Source organism: Anser brachyrhynchus (assembly GCF_964034855.1).
Source record: "Anser brachyrhynchus genome assembly, chromosome: 1".
Lineage (NCBI taxonomy): Eukaryota > Metazoa > Chordata > Aves > Anseriformes > Anatidae > Anser > Anser brachyrhynchus.
In genome coordinates this window covers 143919191-143936277 of record NC_137694.1, presented here as the reverse complement: position 1 = coordinate 143936277, position 17087 = coordinate 143919191, and the positions used below count along the sequence as shown (strand labels likewise).

Below are 17087 nucleotides of genomic sequence, written 5' to 3'. Positions count from 1 at the left end.
AAAATTTACAATGAGCTTCTGACCAATTCTGTGTGCCAGAAGCCGACACGCAACAGAGCAGCCTTTCTCTCAGAGGCCTCCTGAAGATGGGGCATGTCCTGCAAGAACCACTGACCCAGCAAGACAAGTCCAGAAACAATTTTCAGCCCCACTGAAGATTTTGCCAATTCTGCTGGTCTTTAGTCAAGCTCAGAGGCAAGAGCTGAATTTAGAATAAGTACCATAACAAGAGCTCTTTTTGAGGGAATACTGAGGCTGCCAGAATTTTCCAAAAAGCCCTACAAATCTATGTTAGTGCATTTGCTGTCAGAGACAACAAAGATGAAAATGTCAGCATAAGGCTGTCTCTACACTGATTTAGTCTTACAATTTTTTTAAAAATACGATTTGAACTTAGAAGAAACAAATCTATTACATATATATCTGTATCATGGACTCACCTGCTCCCTTTCTACCCTCCTCTTTTCCTCCTCTGCTCTTCTTCTCTCTTCCTCTTCCTTACGTCTCCTCTCCATTTCTTCCAGACGTCTTTTTTCTTCCTGTTCCCTCCGCCTTTGCTCACGCTCCTGTTGCCTCCGAGCTTCCCGTTCTCTTCTTTGTTGCTACAAAAAGGAAAAAGAAACCACAAAGTTTTACTTTTGTTGTTATCAAAGAAAGAGGTGGGGTTATTTTCTACTGAGAAGAGAGGGATTCACCAGGACTGGCAAGCTCTGCAACTGAGTGACAAAACATTTTATGCAAGTGTTCCATCAGGAAACTAACTTGTACCTAGCACACAACTATCCCTAAAAACACCACTTACTCTCTTGGTTTTCTTCATACACTCACAAAATCGTGTACTATATTCCTGACAACCAAAGTGTGGAAGCTCATCTCTGTTCATCAAAACAAAGAGAGGCTTTGTGAAAATGAAACCTCGGTATTTGAGTAACTGTTGAATTCATGTATAAATCAGAGGGACAATTTTCTTGACTTCAACACCTTATCCACATGTCACCAGAAGGAAATTATTAGCCCCATTGAATCAGCTAAAACTCAAACGACAACCATCTGAGCTTTTGGTAAGCAGTTTCTCTGTTAAAGACCAGCCCATGGTCTGCAAAGAATTTGGTGGTGTTGGATCAACAATCAAGCTCAATTTAATGCACTGCCCAAAACTTTGCCCAACAGAGAATGGAAGGCTGACCAACAGCACCTCAGCCCCTCCCAGAACATCAAAAGCACTTACATGTAAAAGAGACAAATGAGCTGAGCTAAGCTTTTATGCTTACACAGATAAGCTTCCACACATAACCCAAATGCAAACTGGTGCTCCTGTGTCTGCTGAAGTCTGAAAAGAATATGGAAAACAGCTCTAAAAAGCGTGAACCAACTCATTTATGTCCAGATAGAACCATGTATAACGTTCAGAGAAGACATTTTAAATGCCTGTACAGTCGTGACCAACTCTTCCTGCATTTCTACAGAAGCATCCAGTTAGTCCACCTACCTTGAAATCCCAGGCAGCCTCCCACAACTGCCTAAGTGTCAAAAGACCCAGCTGTCTCCCATTCAACCATCCCTCTACTTTTGCTTTCATTATAGATTTCTACAATATGCTAAAAATCACAGAAGACATTTAAACAACAACAAAAAATCATACTCAGATTTAATTGCAAATGAAAGAACACAATGAAAACCTACATTTGTTATTCCTTTTTACATTTAGATTAATACAGTCACCAATTATTTTGTTGAAGCAAAGCTGCCATGGATTTGCAGATTTAAGGCACTCCAAACAGTCTTGCAAGAGCACTCAGATTAAGATTTTATTGGGGTTCATAAATCCACGGTTACTGGTGCGCATTTCAGAGGTGTGCTCACTGAATAAGCAAAGACCAAACTTTGCTCCCTGTCATTGCATCACTTCATGGGATGAACTTGCTCTGCTCAGTACGACACCCCGCGTGCCTATGAAGTAACTGAAAGTTCAACAGCTTTTTCTGTCTTCTGGAATCAACACTGATACAACTCACACAGGTTAGGAATTGGTAATAGTTAAATAAAAAGGGCTGCTTTACGACTTTCTTTAACTTTCTTTATGACTTTCTTTAACTAGATGCTCTTTTGGATAGTACATGCTCTGCTTGAAGACCACTGTTCAAATATACTCTCTCTGTAACTGTGACACCTTCCTTCCTTGCCCATGAAGTCATCCTGGGTTCACTATCACCTCCCTATGCCACTAGACACAAGTTTTCTTCTTCCCCATGTTTTCTCTATCTTCTCAGAGAAAAAAAAATAAAAAAGCTGCCTTGCTCTTACTTCTCTCCTAAGTAAACACATCTACCAGCCTTTTCTTTCTTGTTTAAGCAAGCTGTCTTCAATGAACGTTGATACAAAAATAGTAGAAGTGCTGCAAGGCAGCTAGGAACACAGAGCATTTCATGGGTTTCGCTGCTCCACCTCCTTCATTTCTGTAAGCTCTTTAAAAGGATTAAGTAGGCACTTTTATTTCTGAATATAAACAGCTGTGTCAAACAATTTCTATATTTAAGTCAATATATTCAGGTGCCTCTTGGCTAATCAAGTCTGACAGGCTCTTTGTTTAAGAAAACTAAGATGTGAAGTACAATAATTCTGTCGCCCTGAGGATGCAAGAGACAACACACTGCTGACTGGTTAATATGCACATTTATCAGCTCAAACACTTCTTAAACATATGAAACCTGTCTGTCTAACAACATTGTGTTGACATTGTCAAGTGGATGTACTGCAAATCTTGTGATGGCATCATTCTTGTTACAAGGAAGATGGGAAGAATTTAGGTCTTTTGGATGAGATATATTCATTGCTTCTTGAACCAAGGGAGAAGTAGTCAGCAATAAATATAAATAACTGAACTTAATAATATAAAAATAAATTACAAATTGACTAAGAGCTGATTTCCCATGGCATCATGAAAAAATATCAGTTGTTAAAAGTCGTTTATCAGTGTTAAAAAGTCTCGTCTCGTTAAAAGATGAGATCTTTAAACAAACCTTGAATAAGACTGCTAGCTCAGCACCTGTAGTAGATATTTATTATCCAGCAAATGATAAAAAAGAAAGATTCTCTGCCACCAGTGTGTGGTTAAGTCAAACCTCCAAATCACAAACGTGCTATTGTCCAAGTGCCAAAGTACACAGAGAGATGGGGTTTCTCTGCATCGCTTCCAGCTTCCCGTCAGAAACCCCTTCAGCCCCTTGCCAAGGGAGTGGAAGGCAAGGCACCTGGCACTGCATGAGCCCATGCAAACACCCTGCATGATCTGCTTATTCCCAGCCCGAGCTGCAGGAGAACAGTTCCACTTCCTTTGGACACTGCCTTGAAACCTGAGCATTGAATGACTGGTTGTTAACAAAGTGGAATTTACGTCTAACAAGCAAGGGAAAGGAAACCTAGGGTGACAAGCATCTCTCAGGTCCTATTCTACCTTTTGCAAAAGTGATGGCAAAGCTTGTTAGTTGCAAGCTGTCGTTGACCCAAGATGGATTCAGGAGCAGCCCGTTAGGTGACTTCCTACAATGTTTCTGTCAGCACAAGGTCACCTTCCTGACTGCCTCTAGCAACTCTTCCACAAAGATACATCAAAAGCCCTGGCCACTGCCTTTCTTTGGCTTGCTCAAAGGAGGGCAGAGGGACAGGGAAAACCACTAAAATTTTTTAGGCTGAGTTAAAAACCAGTTTAAGTTCTGTTTATAGAGCCTGGACTTCCGACTTTAATACGTCCAGATGCTGTAATTCTTATGGCACAATACAAAAAAAGTCCTGGTGTAAAATACAAAAAAAGTCCTGCTGTAAAGCACTGTTCCTGTACATAACCAACAGACAGCAAATAGAGATCTGGATTCTCAGAAATTATGGATGCACATACAGATCTTCTTTAGTTGGATAGGGTATTACCAACTTACTTATACGTGTCACATGAAAAGCTTATTTTCAAAGAGGTAACTGTTACCCAGAAGGTGAGGGCAGGAACTCTTTGAAGAAATTTCAGAGATGCCAAAACAGAATTTTGACAGAAACCCACGCAAGCCTCAAATTTCTGCACTTCACAAAACATTACTATACCAACAAGGAAAAAAAAATTAGAAAATATAGTGTAAATACTCTGCCTCCTTATCTGGCTTCAGGGTGCATTAAAGATGATCTCATAATGGTACCCTACACCTCCAAACTGGAAGACCATGCAGTAGAGCACGATTTACCAGGAGGGGGCAATGCAAGTACACATGCAGTTGGTATATACCAACAAATCCAGGACCCGGTTCATACAGTGAATTGCCTAAGATGAATATAGACCACCCTATTTTTATATTCATAGAATATTATTACTCTTCCTTATACTCAGTTGAAGGCTGATAAATACATGCATTTATGATTTCTTTCACAAAGAACTAGGTAGGCTGCTATCAGCTTAGGAAGAGGATTATTAAGACTGATAACGAGACTTTTATTTTGCCCACAAAATAGTAGAGATAAGTCAGGAGTAGAACTTCTTACTCAGAACCAGTCCAAACTGCAGGCTATTTAAATGAAGTAGATATGAATAATCTGCCCTTATGTAAAAGAAACAAACCCCGACAGAAATCACCTGCGGGTACACGTACATTACCATCTTAGTTCAAATCAGGAATGCTCTTTTGAAGTGAATCATCCAATCATCTCCTCTTACCAGGTTTTGTTTCATATTTTAAAGAGGTTTCATAGTGCCAACCACTCCTTTTGGATGAAATTAAAAAGGCAGATGCACTCCAACCGCAAGCAGGCAGGCAGTCTAGACCTCGGCTAATCCAAAGCGACTCCTCCTGTCTTCAAACACACGTAGCGAAGTCTTTGGGTCCTCAGCACAACAATTACTGTGCTGTAAATCAAAATCTGTTTCTACTGGACTGTACTGCTTGCCAATGGAGCTATACCCTATCACCTCAAAAACATCCATCTTAGGTTCTCATAACCAGGGACAGAGACATCATTTAATCAGCTTACCCAAAACTGCAGAGGTCCACAAAGAATGGAATCCCACCACAGCTAATTCTGCATTTGTCAAACCAGACTCAGTTTTGCAAAGTAAAACTCAAATGTGTCTCCACATGCATCACACCGAGCAATGGTGTCTCCGTGTTGCTGAACAGAAACACAGACACCTGTTGGAACAGCCTAGCACAGCTCAGATCTCTTGTTTTAACCATCTAAGTACTCGTATGTCATGGAGCTGATAGTTATGCAACGAATCCTTATGCTCATTTTTAAAGGAGGGTGGGGAGGAGCAAGAGCAATCTCCGTTACAAAATGTTTCAAGTAATTTCCTGCACTTTGACCATGTATAATTTCCACCTCCCAAGTCATACACAAATCACAAGGTCCCTGCAACAACTTGTAAAAGTCACCTCTATGCCTTTTAAAAAGTAATCTTTTCTCTTACACTGCTGAGAATTATATTTGGCAGATGTCCTAAGCACCGTTCCTGTTGCAGTCTTAGTCAAAACTGTCTAGGCTCTGGGCCAGCATTGTAAGAACAAGTCCTCAATTTTAATTTAGGAATGAGGGGGGGGGACAAGCAACTTGTCCAAGGAGATTATCTAACGCATAAAATTCTTCCCAAAGAACGTCAAATAGGTATACCAAAATACACACTTACTGTATACAGGCAAAAATTAAAAGAAAGCAATGCTTGGTAAAAATATCAACAAACCGATGTAAACCCAGAGATTCAATGCCTGATGCTAATCTTAACTCACATTACCAAGCTTCTCATTGTTTACTAGCCTCATCAAAACAGTGGGTGAGTTAAGGACAGAGTGACAACATTTCAATATTTTGGCCTTCAATTGTGTCACAACACTGATGTTTATCTAAATACGTGTCTACCACCCTTCCCCCATCTTAAAGAGCTTGTTTTGGCTGTTGCTTTGTTAGGAATCACCGGGGACCACACATTTTTCCAACAGAAGATCCAACAAATTGAGTTGTTTTTTTTTTTTTAAAAGCTTACTGTGAACCTTCATTTAATTCATTTTAAGGACAATATTCACCAGCACCACCTGCAAAAGGAAACCTTTACAGCTTGTCATTCATATTTATGTTTCTAAGTGAACCAGGCAGAGGTTATAGACTCAATAAAAGATAATAGCTTCTCTCTTTCAAACTCTACATGGTTTGCTGTGTAACCTTATTCAGTAATACATCAACCTACATTACATGCTGTCTTGTGGTTGCTAAAGTTGTTAGCTCTGCCTTGTATTTTAAGAAGCAGCAGAACTGTTTTAAACATAGCTTTCAGATACCTGACTTTTCTTTCAATTGCTCATTAAATTGTGATTTCTGCAACATCTCAAAAAAACTTTCAACCCTGTGCAGCAAAGAGGGATATTGCTTAATTCCCATTATTAGCAGCAATGTCTCCTTTATTTTAAAAGGAAACTACTAAAGTTAAATGACCTAGACAATTTAATTGTAATCCCCTTCCTCACCGGAGAAGTACCCCTGCAGAACCCTAGAGATTAAAGAGGCATTTAAAAGACCTTGTTGACTAAGCTAAAGTTTAGAGGATAAGTGGTATCTCAACTTTTGCCCACCTTTGTTTGACATTATTAATAAAAAAAAAAAATATTTTCACATTGGCTCCTTGTTCTCTCTTCATAGCATCTTTTTATGATCTGCTCCCCCTGCAACATCGCTACAGAGCCAGAGTCTAAAAACAGCTGGATGAGCAATGATGTTTATCTTGGCAATCTCAGAAGGGTGGGGAAGAAACAGAGGAGAAATGGAGTTTATAAGCCTCCCCCGTGTCCCTCCTCCTGGTTCTATGTGTGGCTGAGTGTTTGCTACCAGTCCCTTCTTACAACAGCACTAAATTCACTGGCACATTGAAAAGGAGGGATAAGGAGCATAGCGTGACCTGAAAAGCCATTTGGAATCTTCTATTATTTGTTACGTAAACACGTCACGTGAAATTTAAAGTCAGGATGCAAATCAACATTTGGTCCTGGTTGCCTCCTCGTTAAACATTACAAGGATTTGGAAAACCAAACTGGGTGTAGTTTTTCCACCATTGCTAAGTGAGCAGTAGAAACAGCGACTCAAACAAGAGGTCATTTAAGGACGACTGGAATCTGACCCTGCACTTCCTGAGGAGCCAGATGATTGGTTTCACTGCAGCTTTCATACCCAGCTTTGGCTAAAGAACCGTTTTGAAAGTTCTGAAGCTCATAGTGAATATTCTACTATGTAGATATAAACATGCACAAGATCTTAGGAGGCAAAAAATAGGACAGAACAGTATTCTATATCTGCATTTTTCCTTTACTTTTCAGACTGTATACTGCACACCTGCCATACCACAAAAGTGTGATTTAGTTATTAACAATTTTTATACAATTATAATTTCAGCACCGATTTTAAATCATATTTATAATTCTGTGTGGCTTTTAGTCATCATGGTACTATGTGTGAGAGGAGTAATACACGAAAAAAAAGGTTTCTGCCTACCATGAATGAGTGCCAAACACAGATGTTTGAGAAAGCTTTCAAGTGAAATTCTAAGCATGTCATGTCCCCCCTCAAAATCATCTTAAGGCACTGCCCAATTAAAAAAAAAAAATCCATAGGGGAATAATTAATGTCTCTCATTCTCTACAGCTACCTAAAGCCTAGACGTGTTGTCTCTTCTTTGGAACAGAGACCAAGGCCCAGCCTTCCCCCAGATACCTTCAAACAACTAGGCTTTGGCTTCTGTTGCCTCCATAGGAGCTGCTGGATATTCAGTGCTTCGGGAGACTGCTCATATTCAAGTAGCCAAACATGGATTTAAGTGTTTTGCTCTACATTTGCCAGTGGATTTGCACGTGTTGTTTTCCTTCCTGAGATGTGCTGGAGCTACAGGGAACTCTTTCTAAATGGGCGTGGGAATGGGAAACACAAGTGGAAAAGGGGCTCTTGGCGCCGAGCACCAGCCTCCCGTCTCTACCTCTTCCAGCCGTCTCCTTTGCTCCTTTTGCTGTTCGATACGCTTCTGCCTCTCTGCCAGCAGCTGCCTCTTGTACTCCTCCTGCTCGCGGAGCTGCTGCTCCTGCAGCAGCTGCTGCCTCCGAAGGGCCTCGGACCGTTCCTTGTTTTCCTGCTGCAGCCTCAGGAAATCACGTCGGAGGGTTGATTCTCCAGGCACATTGACAATGGAACTGCAACAAAAGGAAGTTGAAGCCTCCCATACAATAAAGCCTGATGGGCCATTAAATACCTTTTCCAAAGCAGGGGAACATTAATAAAATATATCATGACGTTAAATTTTAATCTCATTTCTTTCAGAATGAAGACACTGGATGCACATCAAATACGCACTCGCAGTGGAAGGCGTGAAATGAGGCCAAGCAAAATAAGGACCAACTCTGACATTTCGGAGCCCCTGACCAGTCACATTTGCCATAAATCTCCTTCCATTCAGAGCTCTCTGGCTCTAAGCCATATGAGAGGGAGCTTTAAAACCTTTAGCAGTCATACAAGAGGCATTCAAACCCTCCGGGTGGTTTGTGTGGCTTGTGCACACACTTAATAGAAGACAGAAATTTAGTGTGCTCCTGATTTATAGTCATGGGCTTTAGACTAACTTGGCATGAACTGCCCAGAGTCCTCCAAACAGCAGTTATTACCTTGGCTCTCCTTCTTGTTCAGGCACTTCCTCCTCTTCTTCCTCACTTCCACTATATTCATACTCCGTCTCATCTAACAGGAAAGAAACAATGGTCCAGGTAGTGCTTATCTTTAACTTGAGGACAGTGGGGACTTGCAGCAGCACCTTAATGAACCAGTTCCTGTCCCCTTCAGTGAGAAGATCCATCTCAGACCCTAGGATTCATTCTGCATATACAAAGCCCATCTTCCCACACATGTAAAGCGGCGCAGTGCTTTGCAGTGGATTTTCAGCACATTTCCTGAATGACACCAAGTTTTACATGTAAGACAAGACACCTGGAAAACCTTGGCAGCACCTGAACAAAGAGTACAGGCTGCCCAAGACGTTCGCTTCATAGGTCTTGTGATGTGTTATTTCCTGTGAGTCTGATTTATGGCGTCATTCCAGGAATTAACTTACTACAAAACAAAAAAGGGAAAGGCATATATGCCAGTATCCTCCTGACTACTGATTAACACTCACACAGAAGAGGCATAGCCTAGATGAGAGTAAATTTAAATTCTCTGAAAATATGACACTTGCAACCAATATTTTCTCTGTAGATGGAGAGAACAAAACCTAAAAGTCTGCTGATAGTCAACACGTGAATGAAAAAAGAACCTCTCAAGGGGATGGGTTGTTTGGAACTTTTCTAGGCGTGGGGATTTAGAAGAAAAAGCAGGGCACAAATACCTATTTCTAATAAGCTGCAAGACTGGATTTTTAGAAGCTGCATACCTTTTTCTCCTCTCTTCTTCCTGGTCCTGTCTATATGGTCCTTAAGCTGGATTCGAACTTGCCTTTCATTTGGTTGGTCACGTATAAACGGATGTTTCAACAGTTGTTCTGTAGAAGGTCTCTGCATGTAATTCTTCACTAGACAGCCTTCTATAAAGCTGAAAAACTTTTTTGACCTGAGAAAACGTGAAGGGGGGAAAAAAAGCAAAACTTAAGATCACAGCTAGAACTCAGCTCAAACAATTTTTTTCTATTCTCCCCCAAATTCCTTTGAATTCCTTAATTCCTTCCACAGAACATCACATCCCTGAGGATGGTACAAGTGCTGTTTGCAAGTGTGCATCCAAAACAGAGCTGAGCGTCCTCCAGCCGAACATCAGGCTAGATGGACACAGGGCGATGCTGACATACCTGCAGCGCTTTGGCACAGCCCTGCGGTAATGTGCCCTCTTTCACAGCCATAATTGCCCTGAAAGGCAGGATGTATTAGTGAAAGCAGATCATGCAAACCCAGCTCTGCTACTTCTGAGCCAGAGCTGGCCTGCATCCAGCTTGCTTGGAGCACAGGCAGGGCAGCTCTGGTGTGTCTCCACCTGCCCATGCTATCTAAGGGCATGTCTACTTCAGACGAGCCATGAGGAAAGCCGCAAGAGCTGCTGCCAACATTTTACCAATGCGAGAAGCACCACACTGCTTTTACGTGCACCTGGGCTCACTGAGATAGGTCTGCGAGAGCTTACAATTATTTTAATTTTCACCTTAAGAGCCACATAAATAAATCCTCTTAGAACAACACGCGGGTGTTGAACATTGTTGGCTGTTCAACACCAGCACGTGGGGTCAAATTCTCACTGACACAATTTGAAGGGCATAAACCCAACTGAACTCCTCCTGCACACCACATAAAGTGACAGGGTATGTAAGTTTGTCAAACTGGAGCACCGTCTTTCTAAATTTGCAATTAATTTGAACTCTTGCAAGAGGAGCTCTCTAGACAGAAGTCACCAAACAAGCTGCCTTGCAAAATGCCAGTAATGAAAATATTCTCAACTGTATTTTTCATCATTTGGCCTATTTTCTCACAACTTGCCACTGACTACACTAAATAAAAACAGCTGAATCTCAGCAGTCCTTGCTTTGGCCAGATTCACTTTTTGCCTATTTGGTGCTCTCAGACTGCTCCTGTGCCTGGGCAGCAAACGCTTCCATTAAATGGTTAAACGCAAAACCAACAATGGCTCCCACCCATCGCTTCACTTTCCTAGTGCCATCCAGGCGGCTCAATTGAAGGTAACCTCGCTGCTTTCTGTTATTCCTCACACCTAGAATGTTATGAATCCAAATAAAAAGGTTCATGAAATGGTCATGCAAATACTGTATATGCATCTCTATCCCTTTAACACATGCAGAAAGCACATATGAGAGAGGGAGAGGGATGCTCTGACAGTACAAGTTCATAAATAAGTCAATCCAGGCAAAGACCAAGCCCAGCAAGCAAGCCAAGTCTGTATTATGTTGATTTTGACGAGGCAGTCAAATCACTTCAGTATTTTGACAGGATCACAGCATCCTGCCATCACATTCAATCTATACAAAACCTCTTTCTAGGGAGTTTTTTTCATTTCATACGTGCCAGTCATAACCAGTAACTGTGAGGAAATCCTCCGATACTAATGGATTTTTCTCAGCTGGCAAGAAGCACACACTCAATTTCAATCGTTTACAATAATTATAGTAAAAGCCTTCATTAGTTTTAATAGCTCCTTTCAACTTAGCAACTAGAACGCTATAGTACTGCTCTGTTTCTGTGTTATGATACATCTGAGAAAACATACTGCATATTAAGAGTGCTGCGGGAGTTTATTTTTTAAAATATGGTTCCAGTTGTCACCTTAATACAGATGCTGTTCTGCCAAGAAAAAAAAAAGGTAGGTTTTTATTTTTGCAGAATTTGAGATACAATTTCTCTGGGACAAACAGAACTAAATAAACAACGCACACTTTTTATTTTATGCTTTGATTCAGTAGCACAGGAGATAACGACAAATTATTTTAGCTAACAAGTCTCTACAATTTTGTGGACGCGGTAACAGAACGGCATGCAGTGAGACACAAGAAAACATCGCGCCACAAGAGGAGTTACAAACCAGAGGCAATTAATACGTACCATTTCTTGGATTTTAACCGTGGGGGAGGGTTTCTGGGTATCAGAAAGAGCGCCCTCATGGGATGCATGTCACAAAGCGCTGCAGGAAAGAAAACAAAAGTGAACAGAAAGATGTAGACATTGGCTTAGCTGCTCTCAATACCATGGCTTCAGCTTCCACAAACATTCCTACCATCCCCACCACACACGCAGCAGACACGGTAGATGGAATTAGACAGAGCGGACACGGAGCAGGGAAGGAGGATGCCCAAGAAAGGACACTAGAAGCAAATCCTCCATTTTTATCGCTTTCCCATACTTGACCCCTTGCACCACCAATCTCAGCCTCAATAATCTCTGCAGGAAGAGGTAATGTTTTCCACACAGCAGAAATTCAGGAGAAACAGACTGAAGTGACAGGGATCCAGGATTCAAAGTTAAGGGGCCACGACGTTGGTGGAGAAGCTCCTTGGATGCCTGTGTATCCCACCAGACCACAAAGCTTAGAGATGGGCTTTTCAGCTGCCTCTGGAGGAAGAGGCAGACCCCAGACAAACTAAGGCAAGAGCTGTTTAGAATTTACATTGCATCTTTGCTTACTTCTCAAACACCCTTCTTGTGATTTTACGTGATGAGGGGCCAAGCTCTGCTTCAGTTTGGAAATGAAAGAAATATTTCTGTCCAATTCCAAGCTTACAAAACCCACTGAAACAGCTTTTAATTGACAGCCACCCATGCAACCTAGTGCTCTGAACAAAAAGGTAAAGCAAAAAGGAGGTCAAGTGGTAGCTCAAATGCTGTTAACACAAGGCTGGCTGAGGTGTCCTGGGAGCAGCTCTCCTACAGGCATTCATGCAAATGTGTAATTAGGAAGGAAAAAACAAAACAAAAAAAATATCAGACCTCCCACAACATGAACCAAAACAAGAATGTGTTGCTTCATTTTATAAATTTTGCATTAATAACAACAACAATCTGGCAGAGGCTATAATGAAATGACCATTTTTTTTAGTTAGTAAAATGTCAATATGTCATTTCACTTTCATCATTTCAAAGACAGAGGTTTCAAGCTGGGCTGTGGTGTGGTGGTGGTGGTTTTTGTTTACATGTAAAAAAAAATATATATATTTATATTGTAGTTCACTCTTGGGTACCTTAGGCTGCCAGTTTTAAATCCCAATCTCCATCTGGGAGTGGGAGCAAAAATATTTGCCAGTATACTGAGGACTTTCATAAAAGTTACCATTAAAAACAAAAACATCAGGCCTTCTTTCTTTTTAAATCCTTCTGTGCTCCTTGCAGATATCTGCTGTTTGCCTTGATATTCAGAAGGAATAAAGATATGAAGGGAAAATAAGCTACCAAAAGTTGTGCATGTTTCTCTCTCAAAAATATCCACGTCAACTCATGAGTGTTCTCAAGCAGAGAGCATTAAGTTCAATGCTCTGTGCTGAAGATGGATTTACACTTTAAGTCATGTCACTTTTAAGGAAGATCAACACCACCCACTGATGAGGTGAAACAAAAGGAGAAGCAATGTTAGCACTACCCATCCTGCTGGAAAGGCGACACAGAAAAGATTGCTACAGGCGCTTTTTTCATTAAGGTCGAATTTCTTGAGGCCCCACTGTACCTCTCCCCAGCTGAGGTTTCAACATCCCAGGCCAGCCCCTGCACAAACTGGGACACGCTTCCAAAAGACAATATGCTACCCATAGGAAGGAAGTCTGACGCTTGATTACCTTCCAAATATTCCTGCTATAGAAATTAAATTACTGCAGTCTGCACTGTAGTGCTTAAGCGCTATCCTATCTTTATCAAAAGTGTTGCTATTTAGGGAATTTTGTATTTATAGGGCAGGCAAAACCAAAGAGAACAGAAATAACATGAGGACACTTTCAGAAACCTCAACGCCAGGCTTAGATTACGACCAGCATCTCCTAAGTATATGTTTCAGCCTTAATCAGCCCGCTGGAAAAGCACACGTATCACTTACGGGGAGCTCCTTCTGCCATCTCGATGGCTGTAATGCCACAAGACCAAAGGTCGCTCTGCGCAAAAAGAGACAGAGACCATATGTTAGGAGGTAGATTTACCCGTTCAGACAGCAAGAGTACTATTTGCAGAGGGTGAAACTGTAATGAAATATCAAGGCTATTTAAATAATACAAGCTACTTTTTTCTTTAAGTGTTTCATAAAATGCTACTTGTCATATAATATATATATATATTCACAAATGTATGTGCATTTATATATATATATACACAAATGCACGTGCATCATACAGAATATGCAAATGACTCTAATAACACATGAATATATTTACATTAGGACAATAAGAAATACATTTGCCCCAAATCTAAGTCTATGAAACAACAGGTTTGTCAGTATTCCCTTGCTTACAAGGGACTGAACGTTTCCCTGTAACAGACTCACAGAAAACACTATGTGTATTCCACCAAACAGAAGACAAAGAAAATGGAAGACGAAGTACTGTGGGGCAAAACCCCCAAACCTGTCAGGTCTTTTTGAGTGTCTAAATACGGATTAGTGGAATACATCCATTCCTGAACTTCTTATAGGCAATAATAGCTAAATAATAATATAATCACATAACAGTTGTATATAGTGGAAGAGCCATCACTGCTAAAATTGTAAGAAGCCTCTCATTGGCACAGTGCTTGTGGCCAAAGCACATACTCCGTCCCTGCCACCTCATCTTTGCTTGAGGCCTCGAGAAAAACCAAGAGGCCTTCAGTGGGAGCCTTCCAAGGTGTTACCTCTGGATAATGTCCCTGACTAGCAGTTAACTGCACCTGCTACCGAATGAGAGCCAGGATCCTCAAGTGCAGGCAGCAGCTGGAAGAGTCCTGACAAGGGACAAAATCAAGAGACTCCTGCAACTTATTGGGCAAAACAGCGGAGGAGGCTGCAGAAAGGAGTACAGCCACTGTACAGATCTGTTCTTGAGGAAAGCAGTGTTCATTTTTGGTAATAATATTGATTTTTTTTTTTTTTAAAGTGAAAATTAAAGAGCAAATAAGCTCTTCTGTACAACAGGCAGAGGAGAATTTCTAACAGTCCGGCAATTGCACTTTCAAACCCAGCAAGGCAATCATTTCCCTTGGTCCAACCTATCCATTTAAGCTGAACTGCACAGCCTCCTGGTCTTACAGAAGCTTCAACCATGAATTTTCTAAGAAGAAAAATAAATAAATAAAAATAAGATAGAAAGACAACTGCTTCAGCTCCCTACAGGCTCCACCAGGAGCAACATACACATGTTTTCAGAGAGAAGGAATCCCTTCTCACATCACTACTGCATTAACAAATAAAACAGACAGGTCTTCTCCTTTACTAAATCATAAGTCACCTTCCTAATAAATCTACCTGCAAAGATTTAAAGCATTATCTTTATTACAATGAGCTGTTGGATGTAGAAAGTGATTAAATCAACAGAAATAGGATCGACCTGATCGATTAGTCGAAATGCACAAAACCACCAATTCGAATCTCCTGTGTTATTTTTTTTCAATAAATTTGGACATACACAGCCATACTGATAGCTAACGCCATCATCAATCCTAGCAAATCGATATCCAGACCCAATAGTCACTGTAAGACCCTAATCACTGGTTTTCTGATAGCTTTATTGTCTTTCTTGGTTACAAGTTGGAATAGTTGCATGAGTCTAAGTGAAGATTTTCTTAAGAAGCTTATTTTCTCTTTTTTTTCTTCCTCTGTGCTTTTATAAAAGCAAGCTGAGAAGTACTCTTAAGGTTACAGGATGCTTTGACCAGAGAAATTTAACTTCAAATATGAATACATAATATTCTTAAGGGTAGTGCAAATGCCATCAGGCCAACTGTGGTTTTGCAGTAATTAAATCTTTTGTTTGTGGCAAACTATGTGAAAAATAATCTTTGTTGAGAAATGCCGAGATGGGTACATTTTTATCTACACGTATTAGTATCCTGAAATCAGGAACAGGCACAGTTTAAACACCTCCTTCTGCACTTCACTAGCTCTCCAGACGGTGGTTCTATTTAAGGCAACACCTAAAATGCATTGTTCTGGATTATTACAGTAACTGGGACATATTCAGACACAATTTAAAGTACAAACGTTACACAAATTGAGAACACGAGCATCTCTAGTTAAACTCTTTTTTGCCTTCTCTGGGTACCTACAGTACACTGAAGTCCTACTCCTTCTGCCTCGAAGCTAGGACACTACAAGTCACGGCAACTTTTAAAGGTCATAAAATTGGCAGTGATCCATACCTCGTACTCCCGTAGCAAAATGTACCTTCACAAAATGGAATTACTCTTACAAAGCATAAGAAATCTCACAAACTACCATCATTCATAGGTGTTCATGCTGCAAAGGTAAGGTTTTTGTGTGTTGATTTGTGTATTTTTTTTCCGTGAACAGGGCTCTCTTACTCTGTAATCATACGTAGCATCTGGATTTTCATCACAGGCAATAACTTCTGGAGCCATCCAGTACGGAGTTCCAATGAAAGTGTTTCTCCTGCCAACTGTCCTGTCCAGCTGAGCACTCACACCAAAATCCACTGCGGGTGGGAAAAGATTAAAATAAAATCAGAGGGGAAAATAATGCTGTGATTACTTCTGTAAGATGGTTTGGAAATAAGACCAGGTGGATGATCCACAAGGGAGGACCATGCTGAAGAGAAATATGATGATTAATATAGAGGCAGCCAAGTCACTGTGCTTCACTTGCAACGTGGCTCAGGCCACAAGCGTCTGGAGACACAGCAGCGGTATGAGCACCTCTCCTGCACCTCCGACCAACCTGTCTTGTGCAGCGTCACCTCCTCCCCAGGAGGGAGGGTATGGCTACAAAATACTGTCTTGGAGGCTGAGGAAGGACCATTCCCTTCCTAACTGGTGAAGCCAAGCACCTTTGTCTACACAGGCAGACTCTGCTTTCACGCCATGGGAAAACCACATGTGAACAAGTCTCCTTTTTTTGGCTGTCCACCTTTTTTGCTCTAAAATTGGACAGCAAAAATAATTTGTTGCTCAGTGAGCTGCTCTCTGCTCTGATGAATAGAGCAGATGTGTCAACAGGAACAAAAGATGAAGATTATTCAAGAGGTGCTAACTTTGAGCACATAAGCACATGGGCTGCAACAGAGATGCCCATTTCATTACATGAGATTTTTCCTCCTTTCCTCCTTTTCACTTTCTCCCCCTCCCAGTTCCACTGCTGTGATCACATTCACAAGTGTGATATACGCTTTTCTGTACCAGTAACTGTGTCTGCTCTAAGGGAGGGCTGTGGCAGCTTCACAGAATCCATCATTTAAGAGACACAGACAAACTGGTGGAGACAAGCTCTGTGGGAGCAATGGTTCAGGAGCTACTGTGCTCCACTTTGGACCAGAAGGAGGAAAGCTCTCCAGAGAGCTTCCTCCTCCAGCAGTCAGGACATCTTCCTATGCCTCGTGCTGCAGGAAGGTGTAATGCAAAACAGAAGGGATG

General features: G+C 41.1%; 1 protein-coding gene across 9 annotated transcripts in view; it reads right to left on the bottom strand.

Moving 5' to 3' along the window:
- MAP4K4 (mitogen-activated protein kinase kinase kinase kinase 4) overlaps positions 1–17087 on the bottom strand; it is a 154524-nt gene that overhangs the window by 36220 nt on the left and 101217 nt on the right. For all 9 annotated transcript variants that reach the window (XM_080601453.1, XM_080601454.1, XM_080601457.1 and 6 more), the window contains exons 7-13: positions 16023–16153; positions 13573–13627; positions 11598–11676; positions 9431–9606; positions 8670–8742; positions 7991–8201; positions 441–602 (exon numbers count right to left, since the gene is read on the bottom strand). In XM_080601453.1, coding sequence (XP_080457579.1) covers positions 441–602; positions 7991–8201; positions 8670–8742; positions 9431–9606; positions 11598–11676; positions 13573–13627; positions 16023–16153 — 887 coding nt within the window. The remainder of the gene's footprint in view (positions 1–440; positions 603–7990; positions 8202–8669; positions 8743–9430; positions 9607–11597; positions 11677–13572; positions 13628–16022; positions 16154–17087) is intronic.